General features: G+C 39.0%; 1 protein-coding gene across 4 annotated transcripts in view; it reads left to right on the forward strand.

The window, feature by feature from the left end:
- Positions 1-20,487, forward strand: part of dlg2 (discs, large homolog 2 (Drosophila)) — an 841,994-nt gene that overhangs the window by 369,757 nt on the left and 451,750 nt on the right. For all 4 annotated transcript variants that reach the window (XM_063053945.1, XM_063053946.1, XM_063053947.1 and 1 more), the window contains one exon: positions 9,990-10,043. In XM_063053945.1, the coding sequence (XP_062910015.1) occupies positions 9,990-10,043 (54 nt within the window). The remainder of the gene's footprint in view (positions 1-9,989; positions 10,044-20,487) is intronic.

Below are 20,487 nucleotides of genomic sequence, written 5' to 3' on the forward strand. Positions count from 1 at the left end.
CTCCTCCTTTCCTTTTCCTAAATTCTGTCTCCCACTCTGGCTTCCTCTTACCTCTTCTCTTCTCCTCACCTGCCTATCACTTTGCTCTGGTGACCCTCCTCCTTCACTTTCTTCTATGGTCTATTCTCCTCTCATATTAGATTCTCTCTTCTTCAACCCTTTAGCTTATTTACCAATTACACCCTAGCTTCTAACTTCATCTCCTTCCCCCACTCACCTGGCTTCACCTATCACCTTCTAGCTTGTACTCATTCCTCTCCCTCCACCTTATTCTGGCTTCTTCCCCCTTCCTTTACAGTCCTGATGAAGGATCTCAGCTGAAAATGTTTACTCATTGTCATAGATACTGCCCGAACTGCTAAGTTCCATCGGCATTTTGTGTGTGTTGCTAATAAATTGAGGGCATAAGCTATAGCGTCCTTGAAAATGAGTCCATGGATTGTGAAATCATTTTGGTGTTGAGGTGAATGAAGTTATCCATGCTGGTTCAGGAGCCTGATGGTTGAAGGATAATAACTGTTTCTGAACCTGGTGGTGTGGGACCTAAGGCTCCTGTACCTCCTTCCCAATGGCATCAATGGGAAGACAGGATAGTCTGGATGGTGGGTGTTCTTGATGATTGATCCTGTTTTCTTGTGATAACACTCATTGTAGATGTGCTCAATAATAGGATATGTTTTTCCTGTGATGGATTGGGCTGTATCCAATACTTTTTGAAGGGTTTTCTGTTCATGGGCATTGGTGTTTTCATATCAGTCTGTGATGCAACCAGACAGGATGCGCTCCACTGTGCATCTATAGAAGTTTGTCAAAGTTTTAGGTGACATGCCGAATCTATGTAAAAGAGTACAGGTGATACGATGCCTTCATTGTAATAGCACTTAAGTACTGTTCCCAGGACAGATCCTCTGAAATGAAAATACTAAGGAATTTAAACTTCCTGACCCTTTGCACCTCTGATCCCTTGATGAGGTCTGGCTCATGGACACCCAGTTTCTTCTTCCTATAGTCAATAATCAGCTCTTTTTGTTATGTTTTGTACCTTCTAAACATTAAATTAATTCAAAGAAATACACATATCATGTAAACAACAGGAATTCTGCAGATGCTGGAAATTCAAGCAACATACATCAAAGTTGCTGGTGAACGCAGCAGGCCAGGCAGCATCTATAGGAAGAGGCGCAGTCGACGTTTCAGGCCGAGACCCTCGCTTAAAGACGAAGCCAGACATGCATTTAATTAACGTATTTTTAAAATAACCTCTAATTAATTATTTAAACAAACAAGAATAATCGTATATATATATATACACACACAAGACAATTCAAATATCATTGAAATATCAAATGCACAACACTTTTATTTTGCTAACGTTGAGTTAGGGGTTGTTGTGGCACCAGCCAGATTTTCAATCTCCCTGCTATAGGCCGATTCATTACCATCTTTGATTTGGTCAACAACAGTGGTGTAGTCTGCAAACTTAAATATGGTATTGTAGCTGTACTTAGATTCACAGTCATAAGTATTAAGTGAGTAGAGCAAGAGGCTAAGCACACGGCCTTGTGGTTCACCTGTGCTTTGCTTTTTCCCAGGGCAGCACTGTTAAAACCAGAGGACACCCTTTTAAGGTGACTGGAAAAAAGTATAGGGGAGATGCCAGAGATAGTTTTTTTCACACAGATTGTGGTAAGTGCCTGAAATGCAGTGCTGGGGTTGGCAGTTGAGGCTGATATATGAGGGACATAGATGGAAGGCAAATTGAGGGCTATCAGCTGTTTAGGAGAGTAGGGTTAGATTGATAGTGGAATAGATTAAACGGTCAGCACAGCAATGAAGGCTGAAGGGCCTGTATTGTGTGGTGCTGTTCTAATTCAGTGGACCTGCTGAACATGCGTTAAAATACTCTGACATGGTGGTCAATAACTTTAGAGCTGGCAAATCAGTAGATATTTGCTGTGCCTTTATAGAGATCATTAAGACATGTTCTGTAACTGTTGCTGTATTAAGCAGAGGGCTGTGCTGCTGCCTTTGCTCATGAATTGTTCAGTTATGAGCATATCCCCCAACAGAAGTATAAGGATCTGAATGTAAGATTTTCCTTAGGAGCTTTATGAAACCTTATGGATTCATTTGCTTTCTGAACATTAATTACATAAATGCAATTCATTTACTAATGAAATTTGTATTAGTAGTGATATCTTCAACAATTTGATCTCTTTACATGTAGACTCATATATTGAATCTTTCAATTTGCAGTCAACTGAATACATTTATCAGCAACATACCATCCAAAGGGTGTAAGATTAGCATGTACCCAGAAATCAATGAGCTAAAATTATAACACATTTATCAGATACCAACATCAGAAGACTAATTAGAATGAACATTTCTCCTCAACATCAAAGGAATATTTTATAAATAAATTGTGGTGATAGGATGGGGTATCACCTTCCCAAACACAGAAGTCCATTTGTTAAAATGCTAATTCTGGATTTTTTAAACATTCATGGGATTTAGGCATTGTTAATTAAATCATCCATCTTACTGGATTTCCACAGCACATTTGGAGAACATACTCCTACTAAAAGGAGTAGAATGCTGGAAAAACTCAGTGGCCCAATGGGTGAAGCAGCATCTGTGGAAGCAAATGGTACAAGTCAACATCTTGATTTGATATCCTGAAACAGGTCTGAGATGGAAGGAGAAATCACTAGGTGGAGTTGAGGGTTGGGTAATGGGTTGTGGTGTGTGATAAGTGGAATCACATGGAACCTGATTTCATCTGTCCATTATCTCTTCCCCATCTGATTTCACCTATCCCTCACCAGCTCAGGCCCACAAAACTTTTGCCTTCACAAATGCTGCTTGACCTGCCGAGTTCTTCCAGCATTCTATTATATTTTTTTCTAGATTTGAGCATCAGTAGCTTCTTTGGTCAATTTCCTCCCACAGTTCTGTTTTGTAGGGCACTCCAAATGTTTAACTCAGTAATGACTTAAGTATAACTGGTAAAATTTATTTTTATTTTATTTAATCCTTTTATTTTAATCAGCACATTTATGCTTTAAAATTAATTGCCTTAACATAAATGTTTCAGTAAATTATTTATTTTTAATTTTTATATTTATGCTTTTATATGTAGCCCCCTGGCAAGTCTCAGGGTCGCTCGACTCGCTGTCGTCTAGGGAAACAGCCCTCGGTCCCGCCAAACTGGGTAAATAAGTTTGTGTGGATGCTGTGTAATGTACCCCACACCACCAAATACACCAGACAATACACCATATACGATTAAATGAATTACAGTTTTTAGATATTACTGGAACTAGATAATTAATAGAGATAAAATATAGAAGGAAATTAAAAGGCGCCACACTTATCAAAGTTCAATCTCTTCATGCACAAACAGTTGGAGCTCTAGTAATGATCCTCTCTTCACCATTCGATCTCCTCTGACCACCTCAACCTGCCGCCTGGGACCACCCACAGTGGTCAACCAGACGCTCCACATGAGTCGGTCTCCGTCTCCTCTCCTCGCCGAAGACCCTGGACCTCAGACTCCTGCTCGGGGTCCGACCCCGTTAGCCAGCTCATAGCACCTTGTCCATTCTCTCTCCCTCTGTCATGCCTTCTCCTCAAGAACCCACGCATCACAATAACTTACAGACACACAGAAAGAATAACACCTATCCCAATTGATTCGTTCACTCTTTCATCGATAACATAATCCAAACAAACTGCTAGCAGGAGGACTTTCTCAGCAGTTAGCATAACAAAGAAGCCATTTCAATTATAACATAACAAAGAAGCCATTTTAATTAGCCTGTGCAGTAACATAGAAGAAGAAACCCCTTACATATATTTACGATTTTAAAGCTTTTATTATTTAAATGTTATGCAAATATTTTATCAATGCTGAAGATGTGCAAATTGTTTGCTGCATTTGCTAGGTTAACAGAGCAGTGCTTTTCAAAGTCCTAAGGTGATACAGAAATGAAAGTTTTAAAATATGATTTAATTAATTTCTTCAGACAATTTAGATGCAATCTAGATAAATGATTTAACCTTTATTATTCAACAAAAAAGAGAACTAGTTGATGTTATAATTTTATTTGACTTATTTTGAGTAGAAATAGGTATCCACCTAACTGTAACAAATGCGTTGAAAATTAAATCTTATACCTCTATGTAAGTTTGTGAACTCTTCTTTATACTGACTTCCATTTACCTATTTTTTTCCAGTGAATCTATCAAATTGAAGAAAACCGAACCTCTTGATTTATTAATTGCATTCTACTCCTTAGTAGCTTAACTCCAAGTGATTTCACAGCACTAACTGAAGCCACTGACTGTTCTTCAGGGTTTTTATTTGCCAGAATCCGAATTTCTAATATAATAACTTGTTTATAATTTAATAATTTTTTAAATCTATAATTACATTTCAAGGCTTCATGTTGGAAACTAAAGTCTAATATTGAAGATTAATTGTTAAATTACAATTCACATTAACACAGTATTATTTCTATTTTTGACTGCTCATTCTGGTTCAGAAATTGGGGCACATTTTGCCTTAAGTTTGAAATGTCAAAGTTAAATTTGGGATAAGATTATTTTAAAGTCACATGAATCTTGAAATGCGCTCTGTGTGGTATTTTAATTGTTGCATACGCAGCTGTAGTTTTTGTTTTGGTAGTTCTACATGTAACACATTTGAGACATAATTATGAACAGAAGAAAGTCAGCTGTTCCGATGCAGCGGGCGTCTTCAGGTAGATCATGTAAAAACCCTACGACCTATTTTTATAGATTATTGTCGGGATCCAAACAACACAAACACATTTATGCTTTATTATTAATTATCTTAGCATAAATGTTAAATGTTAAAACTAAATTCTTTAGTTTTAACATTTTTATGTTTTGTATTTATGATTTTTAAAGCTTTTATTATTTAAGCATTATGAAAATAGTTTATCAGTGCTATTTGGAAACAGGCAAAGCATTCAACCTGTCAGAAAATGGTCAGGTGACAAGGTGGAGCAGAATGTTAGTTTTTGCTGCAAGTGGCCTAAACACTCCTTATAGTCTGCGTTTTATGCAAATTAGCTGCAGCAACAATGTCATGAAGATTTAACACTTACGTGGAGTAAGTGTAATTGTCTTTCTACCATGAGGTGAATATGATTGTGGACCATATCCAGAGATATCTTACCCATTATTGAAGACTCACATATCTAGACCCTTTAACTTCATTCAGAGTTTTGTTGTTTCTGATGAGTAATTGATTCCTGTTAGACAGGCTATACACAGAAATGGTGATTTTGAAATATTATTTGAAAAATGAATTTTCAAGTATCATTCTTGCATTGGCCTAAAAAATAGCTTGCCCAGTTTTGGCACATCTGGAGTTGCTGGTATCTAAACTGGAGATGTCATTGTCACATTCAAATATGACATTCAGATTGTCGTCATCTGGTCTATTCAGTTTTACTCTCATAATATTTTTGTTGCTATTTGATACACCAGTATAGCTTCCTAAGCCATTTCAAACCTGGAAGAAGTGGCATGATTCCTTCACTAAAAAAGAGTGAACCAGATTTCTTTTCTCTGTGGAGATCCAGTGGCTCATGAATTACCATTGTTGATTATCAAGAAGAACAGAATCAGAAATTCATACCTGGAAAATAACATATTTGTTGAAACAGATGCCAATGCAGTGATGAAAAGATTGTTTTATTTCTTATGACATGTTTTTCAATGTGGTTATGGCATCACAGTAGTGTTTTGCTGGAAATGGAATGGGAAAAGCTTAGCTGAGTCAGTTTTTATTATTTAAAGGAACAACAATAATCAGACAGCTAAAGAGAGAGCTTATAAGTAGATTAAATATATTGCTGTAACTGAATGTTATTTTACTGTATCGTAAAGTTACATTTATTTCTCAATAATCTTTAATAGAATTATAGAATTATGTAGCACAAAAGCAGGGCAGTTGAATTGTTGTTTCAATCTGGTTCTATATTCTGGTCCTGCAAATACATTGTTTTACCACTTGTATTGATCATGAGTCCATTAACTGTCCTCTTGGTCAACTAACATGTCAGACAATAGACCAGTCAGCTCAATTACACTTGCAGGCTCTTTATTAATGCTTTTACTGAGCTTAAACATTTTCACAACTTAGTACAATTTTTTTTGTGCAACTGCATCATGCATTCGGACCCAGATAGTGTTTAATCTGGTGAAACGAGTTAGCTTCACTCTGAGGACAAACTGGTTTCTGTAATATTTGAGTACAGAGTTTTTTTTTGCAACAGTTGGTCTCAAATTATTACTACTTATACCTTCAGTAGTCTCATCTAATCTGCCAGAATATTTACTGGATGCTTTTTCTAGGCTCTTGTAATTCAGTGATCATCCATCAAAGAACTGAACAAATGTGGCTACATCTGCTTCATAGTTCCCTTTGCAGTGTCCTGGTTTAGAGTTCTTTCAGAGGTGACCCTCAGCATGTGACATTAGTTCAATCAACGGTCTGCTTTTACATCTCTTCTTCTAACTGACTATTAACTGTAATTAAGTTGGATTCCTTCTAGAAGTTTATTTATTGGCCTCATGGCTACAAATGTCAGTATTGAAACTCATTTATTATAAGATGTATATATAAAATAATTAGTTAAATAAATAAAAGGATTCCAAAAAAAAGAGAAAAATTAGTGTTCATGGGTTCATTGTCCATTCAGCAAGCTGATGGTGGAGGGGAAGGACTTTGTTGAAAATTGAGTGTGTGTTTTCAGGCTCCTGTAACTCCTCCTTGATGGTAGCAATGAGAAGACAGCATGTCCAGAGTGATGTGGTCCTTGACGATGGATGCCGCCTTTTGAGGCATCATCTTTTAAAAGTGTCCTGGTTGCTGGGGAGGCTAGCGCCCATGAAGTAGCTGGCTGAGCTTACGGCTTCCTGGAACTTTTTCTGATTCTGTGCAGTGGCCCCTCTCTCTAAACAGTGATGCAACCAGTTAGAATGCTCTCCATGGTATATCGTAGAAATCTGCAAGAGTCTTTGGTGATATACCAAGCCTCCTCAAACTTCTAATGAAATATAACCACTGCTGTGCCTTCTTTATATTTTGCATCAATATGTTTGGCAAAGAATAGATCTTCAGAGACATTAACACCCAGAATCTTGAAACTGCTCACCTTTTCCACTGATGGTCCTTCAATAAAGACTGGTGTGTGTTCACTCAACTCCCCATTTTTGAAGTCCATAATTATTTCCTCGGTCTTACTGATGTTGAGTGCAAGGTGTGGCTGAGACACCAATCAGCCACCTGATCAATCTCACTCCTGTACCCCATCTCATCACCTTCTGAAATTCTGCCAATGATAGTTGTTTCCTTGACAAAATTATAGATGGCATTTGAGCTGCCTAGTCACGCATTCAAAGGTGTAGAGAGAGTAAAACAGTGGGCTATGCACATATCCTTGAGGTGCACCAGTGTTGATTGTGAGGAGGAGATGTTATTTCTGATCTGCACTGACTATGGTCTCATGAAGTCAACAATCCAGTTCCAGAAGGAGGTACAGAGGCCCAGGTTTTAGAATTTGTTGATTAAAACTGAGGGTATAACTGTGCTGAATGCTGAGCTGTAATCAATAAACAGCAAGCTGATGTTGGTATTGCTATTTCTTTCTGCATCAAAGCTCCTTCATCTGTTGGTGAGCATTTTCTGTTTTTATTTTCAGAATTATGCTTTGATGCTTTTTAAATCTAAAAATATCTTTATCATATAACTATTTCTATGACATTCTCTTGCTTAAGTGACTTTGTGAAAATAGGACTCTTATTTGTGTCAGCATGTGCAAGTGCCATTCTATAGGCGTGAAGCCAAAAAATCTTCACTGCATTTGTGAGGGGCTGCTGCTTTGTTCAAAGTGTTGTCTTCCAGATGTGATGTTAGACTTCTTGTGGATGTAAAAGATTAATTACTGTTTCAAAAACTAACAGGGTATTGCATTCTGTATCCTGGTCAATGTTACATCCTCTATATACAGCATTAATATAATCTGGTCATTATCACTTTGCTGTTTAAGGAAGCTTAAGATGTGATAATTGATCACTGTATTTCCTACATTAACTGAAGAGTGCTTTTAGATGTCCTAACATTCTACAGAAATTAACGTTTTAAGATGATTTAATTAATTTCTTCAAGCAATTTAGACACAATGTAGATAAATGATTTAACTTTTATTATTCAACAAAAAAAAAGAGCTAGCCAATGCTATAATTTTCTTCAAGACTTATTTTTTTAGTAGAAATGGGTATCCACCTGCCTGTAACAAATGGGTTAAAAATTAAATCAATTTGTGAACTCTTTTGTATACTGACTTCTTTTTACTGATTTTTTTTTAATGGAATCCAGCAAATTTAAGAAAACCAAACCTCTTGATTTATTGATTGCATTCAACTCCTTAGTGTTTGCTGTTGGGCTACTAATTCCAAGTGATTTCACAGCATTAACTGAAGCCATTGTATTTTTTTTGGTGATTTATTTTTTATTGAAGTTCATCATCAAATAAACATTTCCATAAGATGTATTTCAGATATTGTACCTATATATCATATAATCATATTTGCCACAAATCTCCACATAATATTTATCTGAGGTATACACCTATAGAAAAGAGAGGAAAGTAAGAACAAGCAAAAGGAGAAAACTATGTACAAGTAGGGAGTGATTTTTTTTACAACATATTCATTGATTTGTGAGAAAAAAATCAGGCCTGTGAGGTGTTATGTAGTTGAATCATTTTTCCCAGTTCTTCAGACATTTTGGTTTTATTCGTTTCATAGATTTATAAAGTGCCAGAACCTGAATTTTGAATATGATAACCTCTTTATAATTTAATAACATTTTAAATCTTTAATTACATTTCAAGGCTTCATGTTAGAAACTGAAGTCTAATATTCAGGATTAATTGTTAAATCACAATTCACATTAATACAGTAATATTTCTAATTTTGACCGCTCATTCTGGTTCAGAAATTGGGGCACATTTTGCCTTAAATTTGAAACGTCAAAGTTAAACTTGAGATTAGATTTTTTTTAAAGTCACATGAATGTTGACATGTGTTCTGTTATTTTTAATGGTTGCATACTGAGTTGTTAGTTCTACTTGTAACATATTTGAAACATAAATATGAACAAAAGAAAGCCGGCTGTGCTGATGCGTTTGTCTTCTTCAGGTGGACCATGTGAAAGCCCCATGGTCTATTTTAATGGATTACTGTCTGGGGATCCAAATAACACAGACAAGACTCCCCAAATGAAAAAAAAAGAAAATCTGTCCTAAAGAGTTATTCTGAAAGGAAATATTTCTCAATGGAGTCTTGCAGTTTACAGTAATATAGAGCCTATATTCACCAAATGTGATCTACAATTTCCATAAGATAATTTTGTGCTTTTTCTGTACAAATAGCACCGAAATTTCACATCTTGACTGGGTACATTTTATTTGCGTAATTGTTATTAGATTACAGTCCAACTATATATGGATGACAAGAGCTGCCACTATATGTGTCCATCACAATTTCTTTTCCCCTGTTACTAGCTCTGTCCCTCAAGCCATTACCTGAAATCGAACTCAACAGTTTGCCACCCTGATGATGTAACAGATTTTGATTTGTATTTTGACATGAGTAATTCAACATACAATTAAAGTTCCTATTAAATCATAGGGCCCACATAGTTAAATCAATAGATAGATTTGTGAAACAACATAAAATAATTATACACAGCTAAAGTTAAAATATTTTGTTGTTTTATTTTTAATATATTTTCTTAGTTATTTTAATGTAGTTTTCATAAATACTATATGCAACAACATTAATTTGCTTTATTTTCAAGAGTGGGAACATTGAAAGAACAAGCAATGTGGCTGGATACAAACACATAACTGGCAAATGGGTTTGATTTTATTTTTGTTTACATGCAGGCAAGCCCCATTCCTATTATTGTCAATACAGAAGCACTGGATTCCGTCCCCTATGTAAGTACAGCTCTTCAAATATTAGAAGTTTTATATCAACTGTATGTGATAAAAAATGGAGTATGCACTCGAAATTAACACTAATATATATTTTACCAATAGTTCACTTTCTTAAATATAGTATTGCTTAGGGCTGTTGTTTATTAATAAAACTTTGATAATCCAGCATATTTGAAAATTCTGACAGCTCAGCTTACTCATGTGTTCAAATGTGAAGTAGGCTCCAGAATGCAAGCAGGATGTGTGGCCGTAGCCAGGGGTCTGGTGTCCTGACTGTGGGGCAGAGTAGGGCTTCCTAATTGTAGGCCAGGACAAGGGGTCCCTACCATGAGCCAGGACCAAGGGTTTCGACTCTGGGCAGGGGCCAGTGAACCAGACAGTGGGGCAGAGCTAGGGCTTCTAGACTTCAGAATGGAATGAGACTGTGGAATGGAGATAGGTCCTAGGGCCCAGACTATGGGGTGGTGCCTTGGGTCTGTACAGTTGAGCATAGTAGGTAGTCCAGACCCTAGGTTGCATTCAGTGCCAGGGGTTTGTACTGTGGGCTGCAGTTGGGACCAAGTGTCTGGACAATGAGCTGGAGCTAGGTTTTTAAAATTCAATCATTGTTTTAATCTAGGAATTGTTGGAAGATGTTAAAAACCATTGTTTTGGTACCAAGCTAAATGTATAATTGGACAGGAATCCTGTCCCATCACTAATTTTATCTGCTTTTTGAAGTAGCATGAGTGTATTGAGTTATTTCTTTTGATTTATTGTTCAAGAGTCTAATATTTTTACTGTTTTGGAATATGGCTAGATTGTCAGACACAAAAGACAAAGGCATACTTATGTTGCTAATGCCTTGCCTGTCTTTAATCAACTGCTTATTCTCTAAACTCATTGACACCTAGGCCTATTGAGATTTTTGTGCAACTGGAGGCCTCTAAGTGACTGAGAGTGTTAGGAGGAACAGGGTCTCATTCTTAGCTAGGGACTTGATGAGTTGTGTTAGCTGGGTAGTTGGGTTAGTGTCAGAGAATTAAATTTATGATAGGGATTTAGAGATAGGGTTAGGGAGTGTTTGGGAGAATGGTCTGAGGGATCTTGAATTATTCTGATGGAAAGCTAGTGGCCCATCAGGAAACATTAAGGGATGTAAACTTCTCCCAAACCTCATCAGCAGAGCAATGTGCAAAATTAATCTGCAGTGATATTTTGAACCTCTCAGGTTTAAAAAATAGCAATTCTTCAGCATGCTTCTCCGTCTGCTATTTAAGAGCAACACACAAACTGTGTTTGTTGCCCTCACTGATCTCCATGATTTCCTGTGATCTTATTCAACATTATGTATTTTGACTGCTTTTCCATGAAGGTTAGAGTCATTGGCAGTTTCTTCTTAGCTTCCTAACTATAGGGACCTTTCTCAGCTGCTACTGCTACTCTCTATGATGTGAGTTTGAAAATCCTTGCTTCATTGGAGAGATCATCCCTACTTCATAGTCGAGGAGAGAGGCCACATCTGCCCTTTCTTCAGTTGACAGGAGCAGGGAGAATGAGCATGGGCATTTGCCTGCTTTGCAGGCTTCTTTGGTGTCCAACCATTCATAAATTGCACTCATTTCCATACATACATGTCTTTGGCAAGTTCCTGCCAGAAAAGCTGGCTTGGCACATAGAACTTGCTTTATGTAAGCATTGTCCTTCATTAAGGCTCTGTCTATCCAGATCACTCAAGCCTCTTGGAAGCATTCTTCCACCTGCCCCCACCAAGTCCTTCATTTATCATTCATTTATTCAGTAGTAATCCTTTGCTGTAGCTATAAGAGTGTTTTTACATTGTATATTTTGCTTCATGGTGGTAAAGGAAGTCTGCAACAATTGCATCACATGATATGAACAGCAAAAATTTGCAAAATAGCAATGGAAATGTTGTACCAGAACTACAGTATGTCATCATCTGACCAGATCCACAATAATGTTGCAACATTAATGACCATAACACATATGTGCAAAATTAAGGCAATCAGTTCATTGAGTCTGCTCTGCCATTCGATCATGGCTCTTTCAACCACATAATCTTGCCTTCTCCCTGTAATTTTTTGATGTCCTTACTAAACAAGAAACTATCAAACTCTGCTTTAAATATATGCAATGATTTGGCTTCCACAACCGTCTGTGACAATGTTATCCACACATTTGCCAGCCTCTGGCTATAGCAATTCCTCCTCATCACTGTCCTAAAGAGACATGTATTCTGAGACAGTGCCCTCTGATCCTAGACTCTTCCACTATTTGGAGATATCCTCTCTACATCCACCGTATCGAGGCCTTTCAATGTTTGACAATTTTCAATGTGATTCTCCCCTCATTCTTTTAAACTCCAATGAATACAGGGCCAGAGCTTACAGGCGCTTCTCATATGTTACCCCTTTCATACCAGGGTCATTCTCATAAAACTCTTGTAAACCTCTCAATGTCAGCACATCTTTTTTTAAATAAGGGGCTCAAAATTGAACACCATACTCTCAATTATGGTCTGACCAATGTCTTATAAAGCCACAGCATGACATCTGTGTTTTGATATTCAGGTCCTCCAGAAATAAACACTAACACTGCATTTACCTTCCTTATCACTGACTCAGCCTGCAAGGTAACCTTCAGGAAATCCTGCATTAGGACTCACAAGTATCTTTGCACCACTATTTAAGAATTTGCTCCTTGTTTAGAAAAAAGTCTACACCTTTATTTCTTTTACCAAAGTGCCTGATCATACACCTCCCTACACTGTATTCCATCTGCCATTTCTTTGCCTATTCTCCCAATCTATCCAAATGCATTTACAGACTCACTGCTTCCTCAACACCACCTGCCCCTCCACCTATTTCTGTATCAATGCAAACTTGGCCACAAAATTATCAACTCTATCATCCAGATCATTAACATATTATGTCAAAAGTACCGGACCCAACACTGACTTATGCGGAATACCACTAGTCACCAGCAGCAATCAGAAAAGACCCCTATCTAGAAATGATTTATAGGCTAGTTTGTCTCTTTGGAGAATATTTAAGATGTTGAGAGTAATTTCCCTCTCTCTGACTCTGCCAAACCATTTGGTGTATTGTCATGTGATTTCATGAAGATAAGATCTATATAAGGTTGCCATTACATTGTCATTTTGAAGCTTAAAGAATTCTATAAATTTTAGGAAAATATATTTATGTGATTTCCTTTCAGTCTTCATACCTGCATCCTACCCAGTTCAGCTGATGCTGCATGCTTTCAAAATCACTCATCCTGCAAAATTCCCTAAGGCTTCCCAAAATTATTTGCAAGCCATTTATGAGGAGAAGAATTTGAATTGCTAGAACTGAAATGTCAGTAATATCTGTCACAGATGTGACATTTACCTTATAGTCAATCATTAGAGCAGACATATTAAACACTTATTCATTGCTTGCCTTGACAGGCATCAGATCTAAAAATGCTCCTTTATTTGCTTAAATGCACCAGCTAGAATCATCACTCGATTGTGAATTTTTCTTTCTTAACCATATAAGTATTGCACCAAAAAACTCAAAATGTCACAAATACTATTTATTCCCAGAGGTAAGTGTTAATATAAGCTAACATAGGGAAATTTTATTTTTCTGATTCTGTTAAGTAATATTCAACTCAAACATACTGGAAATAGAATTTGTTTATTATTGTTTTATGTCCCGAGATACAATGAAAAGCTTGTTTTGCATTTTGTTTACATAGATCAAATCATTTCACAATGCATTGAGATAGTACCCGGTAAAATAAAAACAGAATGCATGATAAACTGCAGCAGTTACAGAAAAATGCAGTGCAGATGTACAATAAGATGTCAGATCATACAAGGTAAATTTTGAGGTCATGAATCGATCTGACATACTAGTGAACCATTCAAATGGTTCTGTTTATTATCAGAGAATGTATACAGTATACAACCTGAAATACTTGTCTTCATAGACATCAACGAAAAACAGAAAACCCCCAAAAGAATGAACAACAGAAAAATGTTAGAACCCCATAGTCCCCTCTCCCCACCTCCTCGCTGAAGCAGCAACAAGCATCAACTCCTCCTCAATACACCTTCCCAAGGCACTGTCAGTCTACCACAGGGGTCGGCAACCTTCTTGCCTCTGTGGGCTGGATCACGTATTAATGAGCAGGTGGTGGGCCAGATAAATGTCATAAGCTGTGTACATACACCTATTGATGCTTCTGGACACACCTTCAGGGATGTTCCTGGAATCACCGGGTGTTTCGGGTCTTTCAACATCATACAACCTCCTCCAGGTGACCCAGCCGAGGCTGATCAGACCCCAGCTTGTGTCCAGATGGCTAGCTACTTGTGACTCCATGGCTCTCCTCTTTTGAGCCATAACCATCTTGAGGCCCTCTCTGCTGCATCAGTGGTACTGCGGATGGCTCTCCTCTTCCTCTCTCCCTCGATGCTCAAAATGCTGAAGGCTCTAACTAAAGAACGGGCTACGAATCCCCTACAACCAACCTCCACTGGGAGACACCTCGCTCTCCATCCAGCCTGCTGACAGTTGCTGACCAGTCCTGCGTACTTGGAGAGCTTCCTTTCAAAGGCCTCCTCCAAGCTATCTTCCCATGGGACTGTCAGCTCCAGCAGCACCACTTGCTTAGTAGACTCAGACACTAGGACAATGTCTGGTCTCAGGGTGGTGGCTGCGATATGGTTGGGGAACTTCAGCTGCCCTTCGAGGTCCACCAACAGCTGCCAGTCCCTTGCAGAGGTCAGAATGCCTGCAGATGTTCTTTCGGCAGGTATTGGCTGCTCCCCAGCTTTGACAAAGGCAATGGTCTGCTTGGAGGGTCGGGACCGCTTCGCCCACTCAACTCCTGCACTGATGGCTTCAGCGATGGTCTTCAGGACCTGAATATGCCTCCACCTGTACCGTCCCTCACCAAGTGCCCTTGCACAGCCGCTGAGGATGTGCTCTAGGGTTCCTCGCTTGGAGCACAGTGGGCACGCTGATGACTCTACCTTGCCCCATGTGTGCAGGTTTGATGGGCTTGGAAGCACATCGTACACTGCCTGGATGAGAAATTGGATGCGGTGAGGTTCGGCTTTCCAAAGATCAGCCCAGGTCACTTTCCTCTCAACCGCATTCTCTCATCTTGTCCAAGCTCCCTGTTGCTTCATTCCCACCGCTTTGCAGGCTCTCATCTCCTCCACTACTGCTCTCACCTCCTCCTGAACTAGACGATGCCTTTCCTTCCCTCTGGTGTCCATTTGGGGAGTTGGAGAGGATCCTAGCCCAGCTCGGCCTCTTGTGACCACTCACACCAGCCCCCTGTGATGCAGCCTCGCCTCTGCCTCCTGAACAGCTTCCTCTGCCCTCCACTTCCTGCCAGTACTTGGATCCCTGCTCTAGCCACCTTCGGGTCACTTGAGTCCCTATACTGTTGCACTCCTCTGGCTCTTGTTACCTTGAATAAAAAAACTTAAAATATGGGAATTATCCATTTAAATACATCTAGTTATGTTTTGCCTCAAATTAATGAATAACGCATGCTAGAAAATCATTTGTGCTTAACCAAGGATGCCAATTAGTAATCAAAGAACTCAGTTTAGTTGCAATTTATTTCAATCAAGGCATCTTATGAATCTATAAAAATGTCTGCTCCAGTAACCGTGTCCTTCATAGGAATTAATTGAATAAACTCTTCAAAAATTTGAAAAGTTGAGGTCACTCCTCACACAAACACTGCAAGTTGAGCAGTGTCTCTTAAGTCTGTGCTCTCATTAAGCACAATTGGAAAAAAAAATGCAAACCGCTGCAGGCATCCCTGAAACAACTTTTCTTCATTTCTTCAACTTGCTGTGTGATCGTTCTTGCTGACAGGCTGATAGATGCAAATAAAGACTTCTTTTCAGGGCAAACAATATCCACCACTGTCAGTAAACATTCTTTGACAAACTCTCTATCTGTAAAAGGCTTCATTGTAACTGCAATACGTTTTGAGACTTCGTAGCTGGCATGGGTATTTCCTTCATTTTCACTGCTTTTCTTGGCAAAAGATTATGTTTATTTTCCGAAACTAGCCTTCATTCGCTCAACTTCATCTTTCCTTGCTTGCCCTGTAAACTTGTTAAAATTTCCACTATGGTGGGTCTCTTAATGTCGCCTGATACTTGCCACCTTCTTCACAGCAGCATTTTCTAGGCGAATGAGACAAACTGGTTTCCCAGCTTGCTCGATGAAGAAGTAATCTAGTGTCCAAGTGTCTTGGAAGTTTCAGCACTCAGTGTCTACCTTCCTGCGTTTTGCATTCATTGCCATTGGAATTTTTTTCTTCAATTTTATTTTGAAACGCGAGTTATTCAACAAGTATCGTAGCACATGTAAATGTCTCGATATTTAGCGTGGATTTCTTGTTAAAACACAGTGACGCTGTTTCTGTTTACAAATTGGAACGATTCCATCTGAAAACCTGCGCGTGCATCGAGAGTATCTGATACATACTAATAAAGTAGTCTGCCTTCCCGTCATTTGTATATACCAGTGTTTGGTTTGGAACAAAATGGAACCTGAGACCAGTGTAACAAGACGCCATGCATGTCCATCAACGTGGTCACCTGAAACACTCAGAATAAGGAAAAATCGCTCGCGGGCTGGCTAAGTATAGTATCCCAATATTTGCTCGCGGGCTGGTCAAAATACCTTCACGGGCCGGATCTGGCCTGTGGGCCGTAGGTTGCTTACCCCTGGTCTACCATGACCATCTGCTTTGAGGTTTCTGACAAAATGACCATGTCAAGCCTCAGTGATGATGACATGATGAAGTCAGCGAACTTGGAGTCACTCATTTACAGGGCCGCACCCTAGGGGCACCATCTTCCAAGCTGTGCCTAAAAAATGTCGGAAAATGGTCAGGTGACAAGCTCCAGGAATGGGAGCTCCCCCACTGTGAAAAAAAACACAGTTTGTGTGCCATTTGCCGATCAGGACTTCAGTAGAACCCAAACAACCTTGAAAGTGAAAAAAAGAGACATGAAATGAAATGAATTTAAGCTGTTTCCAGAGATGAGCTCGAAGAGGCACCCACTTGGCGCCATCTTAACTACGTCCATTAGTCTTCTAACATTGTAAAAGCTATCCTTAAGCCTGGTGGTCTGTGCTCTCAGGCTTTTGCCGGATGATAGAGGGAGAAGAGAGAATGAACAAGGTGGGTGAGGTCTGTGATTATGCTGGCAGCTTTTCTGAGGTACAGGAAGTATTGATAGAATCCATGGAAGGGAGGCTGGTTTCCATGACTGGGTCCTGACAAAGGGTCTCGGCCCGAAACGTCGACTGTACCTCTTCCTAGAGATGCTGCCTGGCCTGCTGTGTTCTCCAGCAACTTTGATGTGTGTTGCGTGAATTTCCAGCATCTGCAGAATTCCTCATGTTTGCATTCTATACTAAGCCAGGTTGTTTCAGAAAGGATGCTAATTATGGTACATTGACAAAAATTGGTTAATAGGGACATTTCAGATTTCTTTAGCCTGAGGAAATGGAGGGGCTTTCTTGGCCAAGATATGTACATTGTTGGAACAAGACAGGTTGTTGGTTGGAACGGAACAAGCTATTTGGTGATTTTCATTCCTAAGAACTTGTAGCTCTCAACTGCAGCACCATTGATGAAGACAGAAGCATGTACCTCCCCCCCCCCCCACCACCCTCCACCTCTGTGAGGTCTGTGACCAGCTCTTTTGTTTTGCTAATATTTAGGGAAAGGTTGTCGTTTAGGGAAACCTGACACCATAATTCTATGCTCTCTATCTCCTTCCTGGAAAATATATCCAACGTGAAAAGGTTTGGGATGAAGAAAAGTTGCAGACATGAGATTAATAAATATACTCTACCCCAGGAATTATTAAATTCTAAATTATTCATAAAATAAACCTTGAATAAATGATAAATAATGTGTGTGCTTATCCCCTTAGCTTTTTTGCATTTAACCAATGGCAGATTGACTCTTAAATGTTATATGACATGGTCAGTATAAGCACCTGTTCTTTCACATAAATAAAAATATGGCATCTGACTGGCAAATGAAAGTTGAACTTGGCAAGCAATTAAAGTTCCCTGACTTCATCGCCTCATCATCACTGAGACCTGACATAGTTGTTTTGTCAGAAACCTCAAAGTAGGTTATCATGGTAGAAGTGACAGTGCCTTGGGAAGACTGTATTGAGGAGAAATTTGAGCATTAGAAGGCCAAATACCAGGAGCCGGTAGAAGAGTGCCAGAGACAGGGGTATAGGGCACATTGTGAGACAGAGAGGTGAGGTGTAGAGATCTTGCTGGCTGCTTGCTCTGCAGAACCTACCCCATACCTGGCATTATGGCAGCTGCAAAGAGACGAGCCATCTGGACCATCACAGAGGCTGCTGAGCATTCCTCCAGATGGCTATAGATCAAGAGGTGTGACTCATGGAACAAAGTTGCTGGGACACAAACTGAGGCCTCAACAACCCTGGCTGGGTTGCCTGGGTGAGGGTGTCTGATGTTGAAAGACCTGCAACATCCGATGACTTCAGGTTTCCTCACTGATGATGTGGCCCAGCATATCCTAGGAGGTATCTCAGCATCAGAAAGTAAAGATGGATAGTAAATGTGGTCTGGCCAGTGATGCTTACGTTCTGAGAATGAACAAGTGAAACAAAACAATGGTCATGGTTAAATTTAATATGACACAGAACAAACAATAGTGTGAAATGTTGACTGAGGAAAGATTGTCTCTGAATGCTGATTAAAGGAGCATGAAAACAAAAACAAATACATTGCATTATAGAATTACAAATGACATTTTATTATAGAAACTCAGCCGTTGCTATGTTTATCATGCACACAGATTATGCAACCAATGCAACTGGGGTGACTTTCAATATAACATCGCAGGATCCTCTTATATGCTGGCTTTCAAGCATTCTATTCATGTGACCCTCTTTAATCAAATGGCTCACTTTGCGATCTAATAATAATAGCAAGCCAACAGTAAGACTAATTATAGATACAATCGTACCACTTTGACGCGTAAAAAAAGTGTTAAAAGAAAACATTTCACTATTATGTTCCTCCCTGTGAGGGGGATGTTTATAGGGAGGTAGCATAATTACTTCTCCAGTCTCTAGACCTACATTAACTCCTTCCAAACTCACCCCCAACCCAGGGCTCCCCAGGTGTATTTCCTTCTTGTTATTTGCAATATTTCAGCCTCACACTATTGGCCCTGGTTTGATCCATTTTAGCATCTTATATTTATAAATCCCATGACCTACTGAAAAGGTATGACTTCACTTTGAAACTTAAAGCTCCAATTAATCAGGCATTATTTCGATGTTAATATTGAGATCTAAATTTCATCTAGATTTATTAGATTAATCTAGATATGTCTAGATTTCATATTTTTTATTAAATTAACCTTCTGATAATACCATGATAAATTATCTAAAGAAGTCACATGAAGAGTGGACAAGCACAATGAAGTGGATGGGATATGCATAACATTCTGTCTGTCACTATCCACAGCAGCTGAAACCCCCTCTAGAGCCTATCTTGGAAATTCATGACAAAAGGCAGAAATACAGAGTTAAGAGTCATTTTGCAAAATGAATTGAAGGGTAGCTACTAAGGAGAAACTAGAAGCCCTGTCATTAGCACAAGATTCTGCAGAAGTAGGAAATCTAAAGTGATACACAGAAAATGCTGCTGGAACTTAGCAGGTCAGGCAGCATCCATGGAGAGGAATAAACAGGACTCAAAGGAAGGGGTAAGAACCCAGAATAAGAAGATAAGGGGAGGGGAAGGAGTACACGCTGGTAGATCATAGGTGAGACCAGGTGAAAAGCCCAATTGCTTTTTTTAGATCTAGCGTATAAATTCAGTGGTAAACAAGAATTGTTGTACTGAGCATAATGAATCTATAGTTGGTCTGCCTGCTACAAGGCAAGTATGAATTGCTAGTTCTGCCCCATGTACCAATGCACTGGCATTTTGGAGGTGCAGATTGTTCAGTCGAGCAATTATGAATCTAGGGAATGAGGAAGGAGACCAGGAGGAGAAATATATACCACCACAATCTCTAACATTGTGGCCTGGCATATTCTTCACTTTACCGTTACTATCTAGCCCGAAGGTTAATTCATTTTCATTGAGATTCTGGACTAGTTCCTGAGGATTGGAGGGTGGCTAATGTAACCCCACATTTTAAAAAGGGAGGGAGAGAGAAACCGGTGAATTATAGACCGGTTAGCCTAACATCGGTGGTGGGGAAAATGCTAGAGTCAGTTATCAAAGATGTGATAACAGCACATTTGGAAAGCTGTGACATCATCGGACAAAGTCAGCATGGATTTGTGAAAGGAAAATCATGTCTGACGAATCTCATAGAATTTTTTGAGGATGTGACTAGT

The sequence above is a fragment of the Mobula hypostoma genome, chromosome 7 (genome assembly GCF_963921235.1).
Source record: "Mobula hypostoma chromosome 7, sMobHyp1.1, whole genome shotgun sequence".
In the NCBI taxonomy this organism is placed as follows: Eukaryota; Metazoa; Chordata; class Chondrichthyes; order Myliobatiformes; family Myliobatidae; genus Mobula; species Mobula hypostoma.